We start from the raw sequence: 18599 nt of genomic DNA, 5'->3' as shown, positions 1-18599 counted from the left end.
CAGAAGAACATCAGCTTCCAAAATTTACAGCACTGGGAAGTCCGTGGAGCAGTTCTCCTCACCACACCTGATTCAGAACCAATTCGGGAGCAACCAAGAGTAAAAATTCCACATTACCCAGAACACCCTTGACCTGATTCTCCACATCATTGATTAATGTGTTGATGAGTTAAAAGTGTCTTCTGTGTGTACAGTGTCTTTGTAATTTGATATATATATATGTATTATTACCCACTTCATTACTGGAGCACTTTATCATATGACAAGAACTTGGAGGTACAGTCATGGTCATGGCATGGACCTCATTTACAGACAATGCCTGATACATGACAACCTGATGAGAAGAGAGAGGGTCAGAGAGGAAAATGAACACTTGAGATAACACAACATGTGGAGATGCCACAATTAAGAAATCTAATCTATGTTTTACTTCTAGCCCACAACTTAGCCCTCTTCACTCTGTGCTAGTGACGTGGACTGTATAGATGAGTGGGCTGGCTAAGCCAGAACTCTGCCTCTTTTTTGTCTTCATTTCTTTACAATTTCTGTCAGTGTTTAACCTTCTGTGGTGGTCGATGATTCAATATTTCTTTGATTCACCAATACGTTCAGAGTAAATCGTACTCTGTTTTTCATTCTGTGGTAGCTTGCATGATGTTGTGATGCTGGACTCTGTGCTTCCAGATTTTCAGGTACCATCAGAGTCATCTGTAGTGAACAGAGTCTGGTGGTGCTTCCAGATTAAGACAGGCAGGGAAGAAAAGCACAATGTCTACTTTGGCAAATTAGGCAATGAGAATCCTGTAGATCACAATAGACTCTTGTCTAATATAGTGCTGGGAGATGAGCCCCCTTGGTTAGAAGGCTCTCTGAAAACACAGTGGCCACCATCCTGGTAGACCAGCAATCATGAAGATAGCACCGTATAGGGCAACATTTTGTTCTCTTGTATATTGGGTCATCATGAGCCAGAGGGGGGAACAAATGACAATAACAACAACCACACAACAGAGTAAATGCAGGATGCTAGGGAAACAAGGATAAAACTGTTCTTGTCCTCTGAAGACTTCCCAAGCAGTGGGATTATGGCTAGGGACTAGAATTCGAAGATGTGGAGTGATAACACCCATGATAACATAAAGTACATTTTATGCTCAGCTTCAGTCAGCCAATTACTTGTTCACCTCCCTCAGTAATACTTGGAACTCTGTTAAATCAGACCTCCGTCTGGGACACCATCATTATCCCACGCAAAGCACAGCACATGACACATAACGCGTGCTCAGCAACTTTTAATTGTTAATGGACAAATCCACAGCATATAGAATCCACACCAGGCCTACAGATCAGGCAAAGCTTCCAGAGATGTCCTGGCTGAGATAAATCTTAAAGGACAAACAGGCCGATTGATATCTCACCCATGGGACAGCCAAGTGAAAAGCGTTTTCAATTATGCACAGTTTGGGTTTATCCATCCCACTGCTTCTCCTCCATTTGTAGGGATAATTGAGAGTCAGCTGTGGTTCAGCTGTGCTAAGTGCCCGTAGTGAGCAGTGAATTACGGGGAACAGAACGCTGTTAGTTTTCCTCAGGAAAGGGTGAGCTAGTGAAAACAAAAGTGAGGCTGGTAATTTATTGGCCCGTCCCAGAGGATTCCTTTTAGATGGAGCCCAGTTACCAAGAGTGAAGAAATTACAGTCTTCATGGACTGCCTGTAAACTTGAATCTCGCAAGAGAAACTGAAAAAGTGCATCTTCCAAACACAGCTATGCTCACTCATAGTTATTTTGTCTCCCCAAAATAGGCCAAAGCTTCTGGGAATATAGAATGTGACATCACAGAATAAGAAACGCCCAGAACAAGGGTAATGGTGGTGAGAATGGAAGTAGGAGGTGTGTGTCTCTGTGTTTTAGTAGTTCAAAAACAAACTGTCTAAATTCAAACTCCTGTTCCTCTGCTCACTGAACCTGTCTAGGCCTCAGTTTATCTGTCTCTGCAACACAAAAACAATTGTTACTGACTCTGGTCGCTTAGTGGTGGCCAACCCACAGGCATCTGTACTGAATCCACCAGGAATAAGATAGACACCCTCCTCCTGTGTGATTTACTGTCCCTGAAAACCCACCGGAGAGGCGGCTATGAGTTGTTTCCCACTTGACCACTCTAAACAACAACAATAATTACTGTTGAGTCAGTTCCAACTCGCAAGTGGTTCCATGTGTATCAGAATAAAGTTATTCCACAGGAATTTCAATGGAATTAGCTTACCAAGCATTTCTTTAGAGGTGCCTTTGGGTGGACCCAGTCTTCTAACGAGTTGCTCAGTGTGCTATAGACGTGCCCTGAGGACTGCATGAGAATACATATAAAACATAGATGGTTACAAAAATGCCTGCGCATAGAAAGGGCCCAATTTTAGCTCATATTGTTTGTAATAAATGCAGTGGTTGGTAAACTAGAAAATCTGTTTTTAATTTTATCAAATAATGGCTTTGAAATGTGGGAATTTGTTTAATGTCTTGGAGCCTCCTCTTCTACCATTTCAAGTGAGAAATTATGACTGTAACTTAAATGAGAGTCAAAAGGAGCACAAGGAATAAATGCCCATTGTTCATTATTTCAGTAGTTAGAATTCAATAGTTAGCTAGCCCAAGTGTAACAAATACTACCCTACCGCTTTTCGTCACTATTGTTCATATTTGTCCTGGGTATTTTTATGCAGAAGATATCTACCACCTGCCTGGTGTGCATGGTTGATGCTAGGTGCTAATCAAGGCATCAGAATACAATGATGAATAAGAAATGATGGCTTCTCTTTAGGAACTCCCAGTCTGATGGAAAGAAAGATACATTATCAGACAGTTAGACAACCACCACTGGCTGATGCCTGTAATGGAAATGTGAGCTCAGGTGTAGCGGTAGCTGGGGAAAGAACAACTAAATGATTGCTCCTGATCTAGAATGCTGAAGCAAAGCCCTGGGTTGGCAGGTTGCAAATGTATTCAGCATGTTGTTAGTGTCATTAACTACATTAATGTATGTATTTCTATAATGTGTCCATGTCAAAAGTAATTACCATTCTAGCTCTTTATATAGGACTGAGAGTTCTGATGGCTAATAGGGATGATGATGATGATGATGATGATGATGATGATTTTAATACCCATTCTCTCAGTTGATCCTCATAAGAAACTGAGAGAGGTACAGAGCTGATTGCATCTGTTTTATCACAATGATGTTCAGAGAAGCTGTGTGGCATGGTCAGGGCATCACCGGGAATGAGGAAAATGCAGATATATTGGGGAAAGCATTTCCTTGATTCTAGCCTCATGTCTACTTACTCACGGACTCTTCGCCTTATTTTTCTCTTTGGTGAAAACTGGGATTCCCCTCACCCCATGTATGTTCCCTGAGATCTCTTAGGTTCCTTTTCCCTTTACTCTGTGAACATCCCAATGATAGAGAAGCCCTGCACCTCATTTCTAAATTGTGCTTACACTTACCCCTTGTCCACTTTTCCTATAAAACTGAGCCCCGTCTGGTGTTTGCTAAGTTAGAGTGGCACCGTGGGTCTCTAGTCTTCCTCAGGGCCATGCACACATACACTTTGCCAACCTGGTTTCTTTTTTTTCGCAAGTGAGTGTTTTGACTCTGTTGCTCTTGCTTTTTCCATAGGTTCCCACCAGCCAAAAGAAGGAAGGTGTATATGATGTGCCAAAAAGTCAACCTGTAAGTGTAAGTACATCTCCTACCTACTTCCAGCTTCCTGGCAAGTGGCGTGCGTATAGAAGACTGTGTGTCCCACTCAAGAACGAGACACTCTCTTCTGGAATGAGTGTAGCTTTGACTATAACCTGGAAATTCCTCAGTGAGCCACCCAGGAGGAGGTGTAAGCTGAGGAAGGCTGCCATTTGGAATGCAAGTATTGGCTCCTAATGTTGAGTTGATCGAATCATGCAAATTGCTGGGTCCAAGGGACTCGAGGTCTCAAGTGGCTCAGATGCGGCATGGCCGTAAATTTCCAGCAACCTTCCATAGAAGTTTGGTGGCCTCATGGAATAAACATAATCCTGCCCCTCAGCCTCAATCAAATACTTTATTGGCCCCAGCTTAACCCAGAGCACCAGCTCAGTATTTGAGAATCTCATCACTAACTTGGGAATTGCAGTACAGAGCATGGCCAAAAAAAGTAGTAGGGACATTTGTTCAATGAATGAATGAATAAGTAACTGAGTGAATGAATGAAGACCTTTTATCCACGGGTCTGGATTTTGTTACTGAGGTTTGGGTTTAGTATAGGTAATGTGATAGTAGACTCATACAGGTTCACTTAGGCAGCAGTGTTTTGGTTCTAGGAAGGGAGCAAATGATTGAGAAGCTTCAGAGAGACAAAGGGGAAGAACTAGTGGGGCCTTTGGTGTGTATGGAGGCCTGCCAGTGGGAAAGGACATGTTTAGTTGGTGTGTGGGCGTTCTGTTGTCATAGTCCGTAGTGTGTTGCCTGCCAACCAAAAGGTTGTGGCTCTCTGGGAAAAAAAGATGAGATTCTCTGCCAGATAGGATTTACAGCCTCAGTAACCCTGTGGAAGATTGCTATGAGCCAGAGCTGATTTGACAGCTGTGGGTTTGTGGATTTGGGCCTTGGTAGAGAACCCCAAAAGCCCAATGTACTGAGAGTGAGAAGAATCATTTTGTAGTTCAATGCTAGTAGGGCTCGGGGAATCTGAGATGGGAAAATTTCCAGCTCTTTGGCACTCCCTCAGATCAGTTTTAGACTATGTAACCCATATGTAAGACCTCTGAAGACAACTTTGATGCGTAGTGCAGCTTGCACAGAGGAGCCAGTGAAGGCTGTTGAGTAGATAGACGTGTGACTTTGTCATGTTGTTGTTGTTGTTATGTGCCGTTGAGTCATTTGCGACTCATAGCGACCCTATGTACAACAGCCCTAAATGGTGCTCTATCCTGTGCCAATCTCATTGCCTCTGACACACCCATCCCAATTACCCCAGTCACTAAATCAATCCACCTCATAGAGGGTCTTCCCCTCCTGTGCTGTCCCTCCACTCTACCCAGCATGATGTCCCTCTCCAAAGACCTGTCTCTCCTTACATGTCCAAAGTATGTCAGGCGAAGAAGCCCCAGAATCCTTGCCTCCAAGGAGCAGCCTGGTTTAACCCTCTCTAGGTTGAATCTGTTTGTTTTCTTGGCAGTCCAGGGTACATTCAATACTCTTCTCCAGCACCACAGCTCAAAGGCGTCACTTCTCCTTCTATCCTCCCTAGTCATTGTCCAACTCTCTGATGCATAACAAGTGATTGCAAAAACCATGGCCTGTGTCAGGCGCACCTTAGTCTCCAGAGAGACACCGTTGCTCTTGAGTACTTTAGAGCGTCCCCAACTGCAGACTTTCCCATCGCAATAGGTTTTTTGATTTCCTGGCTACTGGTGCCAAGAGTGTTGACTGTGGAGCCGAGCAAACTGAAGCTGTGAACAATCTCAATCTCTTCACCATCCATCCTGATGCTACCGATTGGTCCAGTGGTGAGAATTTTTGTCTTCTTGACATTGAGCTTCAGTCCATATTGAAGGCTGCAGTCCTTGACCCTCTGCAGTAAGTGCATAGGTCCTCCTCAGTTTCAGCGAGCAGAGTTGTGTCATCTGCATAACGTAGATTGTTGATAGATCGTCCACCAATCCTAACACCACTCTCCTCATAGAGCCCAGCCTCTCGGATAATCTGCTCTGCATACAGGTTGAAAAGGTATGGAGATAGGACACATCCCTGGCGTACACCCTTCCCAATTTTAAACCATACAGTGTTGCCCTGCTCTGTATGTAAAAGATCTAGGACCTTTAGTTGCTTCTGATCTCTTTTAGAGAAATCATGTGTTGAAAGAACTTGAGCTTTGAAGTCAGGCCAACCCTCAAGAATCCAAGCTCTGCTCTTAACAGACTTGCTGTCAGGCTAAAGTGACCTTATCTGGGTTATTGTGATCAGTTCTGGCACCTATAAAGTGAAGAGGGATAAAGTCAGACATGCATGTTTCAGGTCAAGATTGATAAGAGGGCTTAAAACACCACCTCAGAAGGAACAGCCCAATGACCTGGAAATGTTTGACTTGGAGAAAAGAAACTATAACTATGGGGCTGGGCTCAAGGGGACTGCCTGGAAGGAGGCCTCACCTTGCTCTGTGCTCACCAACTGCTCCCCAACACCCTGGTGAAATGTCTTCATGGCAAATGGCCATTTCTCAAATTCACTGCCTGTATTTTCAGATGCTCATAACCTGTCCAAATACTGTTTCCAAAGCCCCCAGTACTTGATAGTTCTACTGAAGAACAGGATAGGTGGGCAGTCTCTTCTCATGTGATTCACAACCTTCGCAGAACCACTGGAGAGTCAGCTATGAGTGATTCAGAGTCAGTAAGAGAAAAGAAGCACAGTCAAATGTGTGTCCTCTTCTTCCAAACTTAGTAGAAAGGGTGCGGGAGGCACTGCTGGAGGATAAAGCCGTTTTTCTCCCACGGCCTTTTCATTTAATCAAGCCCCTTTGTCCCGGAGACCCCAGCCTGCTTTCTGTGTTTCAATTTGTTGCAACCCCCATCACATAGTTCCTTACAATTCAATTTGTGCCAAAATTGCCTCCCTTGCCCCTGACAGGTTTGGATACGTGAGGAAACATGCTCCATTTGCTGCCTTTGTTTTTGTGAATGTATTAACAGTCTGACTACACCATCTCCATCCTAATAGCACCTTTTAAAAAAAAAAAGAAAAAATTCCAAGCACTTTAGCCTGATATATACAGCACCCAGACCTCAGTCTGTGCCTCCCTGTGACCCAGGCTTACTGTTTGCTGGCATAGCACGCGCAGTGATCAGAGAAGGAGAGTTTGTGTTTCAGGAAGGAGGACGTAACTTGAGACAAGCCTTGCAGGCTGGGTAGGCTTTGAACGGGCAAAAGCGCAAATAGGAGAGAATTTTTAGTTGCAGGTCATTGAAATCTTTCTGTCTCCAGAGTCCATACTGCCTCTGCTTGGCAACACAGAGAGCTGATTAATTAATCATCTGTTCCCATCTCAAGGAAGGGGGAAAGGATGGTAGTCTTGATCTCTGCCAACTGCTATTGTTCTGTGGGTAGATACTCTGGCCTCTTTGGGGCAAAAGACTCATTCCTGAGTGGAGAGGAGGTGTCTCCTGAGCTCCAGTACTGCATGCATTATTCAGTGATTTTTGCACTCCGTTAGCCTTGGACATGACTCTGGGTCCACAGTGGGATGTCCGGTGGAATGATACATTCAGAGGCTGCAGGAGCGCTATTTCAGGTCCTGTGATTAACCGCAACACTGAGTTTTGTTAGTAGCGACACCTTCACAGTAGACTATTTCAGTGGCACAGACCCAGACTGAGAGAGCGACTCATTTTCTCATGAGAAGTAGCATGGCTTTTCTTCTCCTCTCCCCTCCTCCATGTATATTCTTAGGCCTGAAAAAGTTTCTTTATCCTTCACCTTAGGATTACTCCTTTCAGTACACTGTAATGTCTAGATATAACACTCATTACTCATAACAGCTAGTTATTGTCAGGTACCATTGGGTCAACTTTCATTTACAGCGACCTTATTTTAGAACTGTCCCATGAGATGGCCAAGACATCCGTCCCTATAGGAACAGACCCTAGGTCTTTTCTCTCATGGAGGTATGTGGGTCAGAATCACATTAGAGTGACCATATCAACATCAGGACTCCTTGACTGTTGCCCTAGAGCACCTCACAGCGATTCATCTACTTCCACATTCCATTCTCGTCCATATTCATTATGTAACTTCAGCCTTCATCATCTTGCTTTCAGTATCTCAGTTGCCAAGCTCAGTACTCTGAAAACCAGCTTGATTCCTGCCCTGAGCTTTCCTGCCCTGATTTTGAGTATTCCACTATGAAATTCAGAGCATAACAGAATCGTTGCTTTGGGCACAGAGATAGCACTTAGACAACATTGCCTTCCTTGGTTTCTATCTGGAGAGTTTACAAATTGACTATAGGTGTACAAGGAAGAGGAACCACCTTAGGAGAAACTTGCAAAACAAACAAAAAATCCTGATGATTGAATGTAAAGCTTCCAGTTCACTTCCTTTCTTTGTCTCATAACTCGGAGACAGTGCCAGCCTCCTAATATGTACCCAGAGGCTGTGGCTGACTTAACTGTGAAAAGACAGTCAGAAGGTACCACATCTTCTTTGCATCACTCTCTGAACCCAGTTTTTCTATTTCACTGATCACAGTGCTATTTACTCATTGCATTGAGTCAGAACCAACTCATAGCTGACCCTCTGAGGAGCTGCTGGTGCGTCTGAGCCATCTTTGTCCTCTACAGTCTAGGACATCAGAGCTCCCTTCACAAGCATAGTGCAAGCCATTACCACATTTGGTTCCTAAAAGTTAGAGATTTAAGTCCACCCAGATGTGCCCTGGAAGGAAGGCCTGACAATCTCCTTCCAAAAAATTCAGCTACTGGAAACCCTGCAGAGTGCATGTCTACTCTGACAACATGGGATTGCTCTTAGTCAGCATCTATTTCAACAGCAACTGCTTTTCTACCAGACGCCTAGCACTCCATAGCTAGTTGTGTGCACCTCTCCCATTAAACCGAGTTCCATAAAGATTGGACCAGGGTCATATTCATTCCCGCACCCCTGCTCTGCCTGGCACATTCTCTCCCCATCCTGGTTATTGAAAAGATATTTGTAAACCTCAAAGAATAAAACTCTCTAAAAGCCCCCTATGTCTATAAAGATCAGAAAGCTCCTCATTTTGCTACCCCTGCTCTGCCCATTTTCAAAACACCCTCTGACAATCAGTGTCTGGTTGATTGTCCCTGACATCTATTTAATTCCATTTCTGTGCTGCAAATGTGGAAGAGTCAATCCATTAAGATGAAGAACTAGAGAAATTTTCAAACAATTATTTTCTCCCCCTCTGCCATCCCATCTTCTATGGCAGATAAATTTTCATTCACAATTCAGCAGTTGGTTTTCCCTTCAGCTTGAAATCCTGGATCAAGATGTTGCATAATTGGATTAAATCTAGTCTGAACATTTGTCACTTTCGCTTCCTCATTAAGCACCACATTGTGGAGAAATTATAATTATCGCAACACAGTTAACATAGATGTCACACAAGAGGAGGTTGCCCTAAAGTAAAAGGAAGGAATCTGAATTTCCACATTCCCACAAGTGAAATTGAAGGTGCAAGATGTTGGCTTCATTTAACAGAAATCATCCTGAGATAAAATCTTGAATTCCTAGAATCTTAAAACTGGTAGCTGATGGGTTTATCTTCTTGTTCTGTAACCAGCAGATAGCCGTAAGATTTTCACTGGCCAGTTATTTCAGAAGTAGATCACCAGTCTGCCTTCCTCATCTGTGAGTTTCTCTGAAATCTGTCTACCATAGATCTGTCTACCATAGATGCTGCTGTTTCTGTTTGAAATAGTGACTGAAGTTCTACCATTCCAGCACACAAGCCTGCACAGTACGGCAAACTTGAAGATAAGTTATGACATCAGTTAGAATTATTGCTGAGTACCATCCAGTCAACCCTGACTCATATCAGAGTCATGAGAAACAGACCAGAACCTTGCCTGATACAGCGCCATTCTCGCCTTGTTAAAGCCCACTGCTCTAGTCATCTGATTAACTGCTGTTAGTCCATCTGATTGAGAACCCTCTGCTTTTCCCAGTGGAAATTCCTTTTTCCAAGGAGTCACCTCTTCTGTTGAGATTGTCAAAGCATGTGAAATGAAGTTGCACCATTCTTGCTTCTAAGGAATCACCTAAGTTGCCCCCCAATATAGATTTGTTTGATCTTTTGGCAGTACTCTTCTCCAATACTACAATTCGAAGACATCACATTCTTCTTTGGCCTCTCTTGTCCATGCCTATGAAGCAGTTAAAAATACCATGACTTGAGTCAAGTGTGCCTTAATCTTCAATCAGTTAGAGCCATGAGTAGGAACCATTAAAATAGGTTATCTGGCTTAGCCTCTGTGCTAATGTTGATAACCTTAAAGAATGAGTATGTTGGGTGTGGACGGGCATTCCTCTTCAGCTTGAGCAAGCTTATCTACAATGGTAAAATTGTTGTTGTTGTTGATGATTGCCTTCAGGCACAACTCTAGCAAGCCAATGAACAAAAGGCCTGAAGTCCCTCTACATCTATGGACATTTATCAAAGTTCATAGAGTTTCCTGAGGCATGTCATTTAGGAAGTGGATGCCACTCCTGCTCCCAAACCTTTGTTATGGCTGTAATTTCATAGATCCTCTTACCATAAATGTATTTTCTATTTCACTTCCATTAAAATTCCTAGTTATCCATCTGTCCATCCGTTCATTTGACAAACATTCATTAAGACGCTCTTAACTGCAAGACAGTGTCTATTGACTATGAATATAAAGATGACTAAGGCAGGATGCTTAAGTGTGTTTGTGGGGGACGGGTTTGTTTTGATTTGTTTGGGTTTCTTCTCTTCATTTTCTTGAAACTGTTGCTGTTGAGTACATTATAGTGAAACACCAACCAACTCTGCAGTTTTTGCATGTACCATCAATGACCTTGAGTACATTCTTCCAATGGTATGACTGCGCTCATCTCATCTCCCTTTTCTGAGTGGCTCCTCCCTCATTACATGAACTCACTACCCTTTAAGGTTCCTGTCTAATATTTTGACTTGCTTTTCTCAAACTGATCTCATATAAATAGTTCTTTAAAAAGCAGAATACACAAGGTAGATTTTTTTAATAGTGCTATGCATCGGAGAGTTGGACAGTGAATAGGGATGATAGAAAGAGAATTGATGCCTTTGAGCTGTGGTACTGGATAAGAGTGTTGAATATATCATGGACTGCAAGGAGAATAAACAGGTTTGTCCTAGAGAGGGTGAAGCTGGGAGTCAAGGATTCTGAAGCTTCGTCTGACATACTTTGGGCATGTTGCAAGGAGGGACTGGTCCTTGGAGAGGGACATCATGTTTGGGAGAGTGGAGGGGTGGCGCAGGAAAGGAAGACCATCGATGAGATGGATCGATTCTGTGAGTGGAGTGGTGGTCATGAATGTGTTTGAGACGGCGAGGTTGACACAGGATAGAACGGCACACATAACAACAACAAGCTTAAAATAGTGTTTGGGTGTTTTCTTTGTTGTTATTGGTTTGCATATAATCATCCATATATATTGTGTTTTATTCATGTACCTTGTGTTTTATACATTCATTCCCATGTATTTTATTACATTAATTACTAATGCTTCTATTATTCTCATTAAACAGTTCCCAATCCTTCACCTTCTCCTCCACCCACTAACCTCTGCTATCCCAGTGTTATTTTTTCCTTTTTCCACCCACTTTTTTCTCCCCTCCCCCTTTTCCCATTTAAACATTTGTACATATCTTGCTTAATTATCTTCCTATTGTCATAATAGTACCCTTATATGATACTTGTCGTTAAGTGACTGAAGTTTGTCACTCAGCATAATGCTCTCTAGTCTCTCCCAAGTTATATGGTTTTATAAAGATATTGTCCCTCCAGGCCCAAGCTGAACCACTTGGAGAAAAGTTGACCAGCTTATGACCCAAGATGAACCTGGGGCTGAGGACCAAGACATAGCCGTTTTCTTTGAGGAAGAAAACTATTCATATATTCCAGTTCAGGTTGAGGACCCAGATGAGGAAGATTCTGTTGCAGAAAGCAAACGCTCAGCACCAATTATGCCAGGTTATCGGAGAAAACCCCGCTGCTTCTGCAAATGTTAGCCAGGGACATCGCATCATTCCATTTACAGGAATTGACATCAGTTCCAACTTCCCCTATTGCTGAGCTCTGTTGATGGCTAATCAAAATGATTCAAGACTCAAGTTGAAGACCTCAAGGAAAGTCATTTTAGTTTGTGGACCTTGTGACTTTCTGACTTTCTAATTCTCACTCCAAAATAAAGTTTAAGCATTAAAAAACAAAAGATGTTGTCCCTTAATATTACATAGCATTCCATTGTGTGAATGTACCATAATTTCTCAACCCTTAAATTTATTGATGGGCATTTGGATCCTTTCTTTTCTCTTGGTATGGTAAATAATGCTATGAATGTAGGTGTACATATCTCCATTCGTGTCTCATTTCTGATTTCCTTGGGATATATTCCTAGCAGTGGAATAGCTGAGTGGTAATGGAGTATTACAGAAATCTATACATTAATAAATTTGAAAACTTAGAAGAAATGGACAAATTCCTAGAAACCCACATCCTATCCAAACTGCTTAAGAGTGTTAATAGTTTCAAGAAAGACAGAGGTATACAAATACCTACAATCATATTGTTACCTCTGTAAGATACTGTTACAGTAGGATATGGGAGGACAGTGGAGGGACAGTAAGCTTTGCTTGAAGCTGTTTGTGACGTTTGCATTCAGAAATATAGTTTGGTAAAAGATGATGGGAGTTTGCTAGTGGAGAAAGTAGGGCTCAGCATTCAAGAAAAGGTTGAAAGGGTCTAAAATATAGAAAAGGCTGGCTTCACCAGCGGGTATCTAGACCAGAGGATACTGCCTTGGAAGCAGAAGTCTGTAGAGAAGGAAGCCTGCCTCCTCTCAGGAAAGGTCTTTAAGTGTGAAACTGAGCAGCTGATATTTTTTATGTTAATTCTGAGTGACACTATTAGAGTTCTATTTCTCAAAGTCACTCTAGGGACCATTGGCAGGTGGTTTGTCATGTGGGGAGACCATGGGATGGTTCATGAAATAATTTTAGAGTTTTCATCAAGATAGAGTCCTGAACACAGAACCCAAGCTAGGAAGTTTAATCAGTGTAGTAAATTGGTTACAAATGTGTTGGAATAGCTGACAAGCATCCAAGGGCAAGGCAGTGGCCCAGAATAGATAGTGGACATCTTGGTAATAGGCAAATGTTCCTGTCCAGAGAGCTAGAAGGACAGGGGAAAGAGGTTGTCCTAATAGACTGTAGGTGCTAGGGCTGCCTAAAGGCACCTGAGTCAGAGTTCACTTATCAGAGGCAGCTGTGGCCATTAAGAGGAGGCCTCTGGCTGAAACCACGGAAGAGATTCCGTGATTTCCAGAAACACTTCTGATGATCGATCGATCACACATGGAAGAAATTCCCAGCTTCTCCCACACTTCCTCCCTCCCACCATCATCTGCTCTCCTCCTACAGCTTTCTGTTGGTCAAACGTAAGTGGTAGTGAATTGTCAAAGGTACCTGGGAAATGTCGCTTCCAGAGATCAGCCCCTCTTGACACAGGATGTCTCGAGTAGATCTGGAAGACCATGACTGATGAAGAAGGGAAGACAAACGGGGGGAGCCCTAGCTACTGCCAAAATTATAAACCTTGGGGATTTAGGTAACCAGGTGACACAGATCAAGCACCCTGTGTCCTACTGTAAGTGACAAAACCAGACCCACTGGCTTTGCGTGAATTCCACTGCACTGCAACCCTGTAAGGCAACAGAATTGCCTCATAAGATTTTCAGGGTTGTAAATCTTTACATTCAGTTTTTACAGACTGCCACATCTTTCTCCCACTGAGTAGCTGAGGGCTTGGAACCACTGACCTTTCAGTTACAAGTCAAGTGCTATAGCCACAGCACCACCAGGGGCCCTGCTCCTCCCATAGAGGCCCTTCATTTGCATATACACTGTTTTCTAATTGTGTTTGTGCATCACGCTTTTCCATCAGCTGTCTTCAAATTCTTGCCAAAGACAGCAGTAATCCTTTCATCTTTCTCTCTGTTCGGAGTCCATGACTCAAATTCAAGCTGTGTCGCATTATTACTTTTAATGATATTTTGCTCTTTCTTCCAAGGTTGAAAAACTAGGCCATCGATTAATGGAGTCAGACTGAGTTGTAGACAGCACTCTGTGAGATCATTGCTGAAACTTTTTGTCTAAAAATGCAAATGTGGAAAGGAAAACTGGCTGCCTAGACAATTGTCTCATGTCCTATTTGCTGAGATGTGTATGAGCATAGAACACGTTTGATGAGACAGTTATCAGATACCATCCTATTCCTCTCCTGAAATACCTGCCTGGTAGCCTAGTGGTAAGGAATTTCACTGCCAACCCAAAGGTACCTGGTTCAAATCCACCAGCTGCTCTGTGGGTAAAAGATGACATTCACCTTCAATGTGAGTAAACTCCCTCTGAAAACCTGTTAGAGAGTCATCTATGAGTTGGTTCCAAAGCAACAGTATACGACAATGACAGTAGTTCCTAAGCTATGAGGTCAGATAGCTTCAAGAGGCCAAGGTGGGACTGAACATGCACAGAAGACATAGGATGAGGATCACAAATCCCATGCCAAGGGATTGTGCTAGGCGTTAAATGCACTGTATCAAGTTCTAACCTTCAAGAAACTCCCTTGTTGTTTAGCCCTCTTCCCTGCCATGATGCTTTTAAGGATACTGAACTCCTCATTTAAAAACAACAACAAAACTCTAATTGTTGTACAGCTAGAATCAACCCATAACTGACCCTCTGCTGGGTTTCTGAGGGTATAAATGGAAGTAGACTGCCCATCTGCCTGCCTTGGAGGCGTTGGTAGATTTGAACTGCTGGAGGAGTGCTTCTTTGTGCTTGGAAACACAACTCCCAACAGACCACACCAGCAGAGTTCCCTTTTGGAACTCAAATCAGCACAGCCAGAAGAGGCATGACTCAGAATCTAACCCAGATTTCTCTGACCCTAAAACTAGAGTGACCTAGTTTATCATTTAAACTGGGGCACTTTCGAAAGTGAAAAGGGGGTTACTGTTAACAACTATGTCAGGACAATAGATGTATTGTCCTAGAAGTGGAGGCCCCTTAAAATCTGTGAATGCCTTCCCTGGGTCAAGGTGCCGCCAGGACCAGAATACATAAGCCCTTTGTTCATCTTGTTTCTGAAACTCTTCCCTGATGGAGCTACTTGTATGGAAGCAGCTACGTTCTCCAATCCAAGCACCAGGTGTCTTGATGCATGCTGCACCTTCAGCAGACATAAATCAGATTACTTGGAGATGTGTTCCATGGTAAGAAAATGTGATTCAAGGGTGTGTTAACTGCGACGGCTGCTGCTGCGAGTCTATCATTACTCCTCTAATACAGATCATTAACATTCACAGAACCTTAACTACAGCATCTCTAACGAGCAGAGCTGTAATATACAGTTTCCCCATAAATATCCATCCATGCTGACACCCATTCTCTCTTTGTACAGTAATCCCGCTATTCTGGATAAATCATCGTGTTGAGGGTTTTCTTTCTCCCTAACTGCCGTTATTAGTAGTTGCAAAAGAATAATGAACAAACTCTAGTCTTTAAAAAAAAATAGAAAGATAAATGAATGATCATGGGGAACAGGAAAAAAAATTTGTAGTAGCTCCACCAGAAAGGATGCACGACTTTCTTGCTTTCGCGATGACTTCATGTAAAAACAGTGCGGAGACAAGGTCTGACCTCCGCTAAACTCACAAGGAGGAAGAACACTTACCAACAGCTCTAAACATCACAGAGCTAATTCCTGAGGTCAGACAAGCCCCACATACTTCAAACAATTCTGACACCACCTGTACTTCCTACAATATTTAATACTTTCTGCTGGGTTCAATAATTTGTTACAATAAGCCGATAAAATTCTCAAACCGTATCCAGGATAGTGGCGATTACTAGGGAGGTAAGAAGTTACAGTTCATGTATGGAAACATTTAGAATGCAGCAGCTTCATTCAGGACAGCCTCTTCCCAGACATGCCTGAAGGCAGACCTCTGTGGCTCTTAACCTTATGACCTTGGCTTCTGTTTTCAGCTCTGTCAGTTACATCCCAACCTTAATCTAGATCTGCCAGCAAGCCTAGATCTGAAGATCTTGACTGTGGCTTGGCAAGTCTTTGCTTGGCTGGGATCCCATGACTTTGTCTCATCCTGTTGTTGTGTACCACAAAGTAAGAATCAACCCATAATTGACCCTCCAGCAGGTTTTCAGAGGTAGTTAATTACATGGGAGGAGACTGCCCAGCTTTGTATCATGGAGCAGCTGGTGGATTCGAAGCTCCAGACTATATCGCACTAGTCTCTGACTATTTGCCACTGCTGCCATCTCACAGTTGCTTAATCCTCTTGCCCTCTTGCACCATCACCCTGGTGTTAGTTATCTGTGTAAGTCCAGAGGACGCACTGCACTCTGGTTCTGTCTTAATATGAAAGTAGTGAGATCACCTATGACTTTATATCTGTTAAAAAGGTAAAGGTGGCCAATCCCTGTGTTAGCTTTCTACACATCTTGTCTCCATGGTCATCCCAAAGGTCCCACTCAAAGGAAGAGTCTCTTTCTCATGTATCTCTCTGGGTTTGTTGTGCTACTTTTGTAACTCAGAAGTGATTAGGTTTAAAACTCACTCCACTCTGGTAATGGAGATGGAGTTTGAACATCCTTGCTTCCACGGAACACCGTGGTTTCACATTCTCCAGGACAAACCTGTTTGTTCTCTTGGTGGTCCACACTGTGTTCAGTACCCTGCTTCAGCACCACAACTCAAAGGCATCAGTTCTTCTGTCATCCTTGTCATTGTCCAGATCTCTGATGCACAGCAAGCAATTGTGAAAACCATGGCCTGAGTCAGATGGACCTTAGTCTTTAAATTGACATCATCACACAACAACAGCAACTACTACTACTACACTCTAGTAAGACTTCATTAAATAACAAAGCATTCTTACCAAAAGATTATAAGCACGACTTCAGTACACCTTTCCAGGACACACAATCTAATCCATTCTGGTAAGGCTTGGGGACATTTATATCAGCGTGTATATATAATGCTCCCAAGTGATAACAGATTCTTAACTCAGTTGATCTAGTTTAATTACCTTGACAACCATTATCTTCTCCATTTTATGGATACAAAACTTGAGGTTGTGTTGCTAAGGGCAGAGGAAACTGGAGCTTGGTTGTGAAGGATAAGCCCTTCTCTACTTGGGCGTAACGAATGTTTCATGTAGAGGTGACATTTTGACTTTTGACAGCATGTTCTTCCCTTGGCATCACATTTCCTACCTATATATGATCCTGTCACCACGTCATCATGTTTCTCTCCTGCATGGCGGTGCTGTCCTTATTCCTGGTAGTCTTCTTTCCTGTCATTGTACGCTACAGACCGATACTCTGCTCCCCTTCCCTATATTGGACATTTCCATTTCATAGTCCTATCTCTCTAGAGATTTACCGGTTGGTTTCCACAGTCACCAAGGAAATTCTAACGCTCCCAGTGTGGCGTGGCCATCATGCTCCAGAGAAGATTGAGGTGGATACAGTCTTTCCAGACCCTGACAGCTTACTTCTGTCTTAAAACACATGTGCTCTTACACATTTTGCTGCTTCACTTGAGCATACTGGTTAAGGGCACAAGTTCTAAAACTAACCCACTTTGATGGACATTCTTGATTGGCCATTTACTAACTTTGTGACCTTGAGTAAACTTAATTAAGCCTTCAGTGCCTCCCTTTCCTTATCAACCTGAAAAGGAAGCTAGAAATAGCAACCTAAATTTGTTATAAGAATTAAAGTGAGTTGATGACGTGAAATTATAGAGGGAGCTCTGGTGGTCTAGTGGGTAGGGAGTTGCACTGTCAGTCCCAAGGTACGCAGTTCAAATCTACCGGCTGCTCCGTGGGTGAAAGATGGGCAGTCTCCTCCCTTTCAGCTTCTGAAAACCGACTGGAAGTTGAGATACGAGGTTTTCTTTCTGACTCAGCAACAGTGAGTTAAATACTTTAAAAATGAGAGAAACTGTGTGTGTATGTGCACTTACATGTGTGCATCCACACAGAGGTTGCTGTTAGGTGCTCTTGAATCAAGGATGACTCACAGTGACACAGTTCTGAACCCTGGCCTGTCCTAAGCCATCCTCATCATCTCAGACACAGCCCGGAGCTGTTGCAGTCGGTGTGTCAGTCCATCTCATTGAGGATCTTCCTTTCTTTGGCTGACTCTCATTTTCAAGTGTGATACCCTTTTCCAAGGAATAGCCTTCCCTAGGTAAATGCCCCAAGTATGGGAAAGAAAGCTTTGCCTCCAAGATGCACTGTAGCTGCCCTTTTTCTAAGATCTGTCTATTCTTTGGGGGTCCATGAGCTATTCCGAACTCTTCTCCAACTCCCACAATTCATGTGTGTGTGATATATATATATATATAAAATATATATTACATATAATATACATATATGTAATATATATAATATATTACATATAATATATAATATATATATTAGTAGGATATCTAGGTGTCTTGGTGATGCAGTGGTTTAAACACTTGCCTGCTAATTGAAATCTCAATAGCCACTCTATGGGGGAATGATGAGGTAGCCTGCTCCTGTATCGATTTACAGCCTTGTTAATTCAATTGGGCAGTTCATCTCCACCCTGCAGGAAGTTCTAGTGTACTGCTAACTTAATGGGCGACAGTTTGACTCCACCAGATGCTCAACGGGCAAAAAATGAGTGGTCTCTTCCTGTACAGACTGAGAGCCTCCAAAACTCTTTGGAGGGTCAGAAGGAGCCCTAA

At 42.9% G+C, this 18599-nt stretch overlaps 1 protein-coding gene across 4 annotated transcripts in view; it reads left to right on the top strand.

Annotated features, from left to right (window-relative positions):
- DAB1 (Dab, reelin signal transducer, homolog 1 (Drosophila)) overlaps positions 1-18599 on the top strand; it is a 410174-nt gene that overhangs the window by 333057 nt on the left and 58518 nt on the right. For 3 of the 4 annotated variants that reach the window (XM_006879729.1, XM_006879732.1, XM_006879730.1), the window contains one exon: positions 3676-3735. In XM_006879729.1, the coding sequence (XP_006879791.1) occupies positions 3676-3735 (60 nt within the window). The remainder of the gene's footprint in view (positions 1-3675; positions 3736-18599) is intronic. The other variant, XM_006879731.1, reaches the window with a different exon arrangement.

The sequence above is a fragment of the Elephantulus edwardii genome, unplaced genomic scaffold, assembly GCF_000299155.1.
Source record: "Elephantulus edwardii isolate Elephantulus edwardi_28Jun2011 unplaced genomic scaffold, EleEdw1.0 scaffold00005, whole genome shotgun sequence".
NCBI classification, from domain to species: domain Eukaryota; kingdom Metazoa; phylum Chordata; class Mammalia; order Macroscelidea; family Macroscelididae; genus Elephantulus; species Elephantulus edwardii.
The sequence above is the reverse complement of the archived record's forward strand: the minus strand, read 5'-3'. Positions and strand labels throughout refer to the sequence as shown.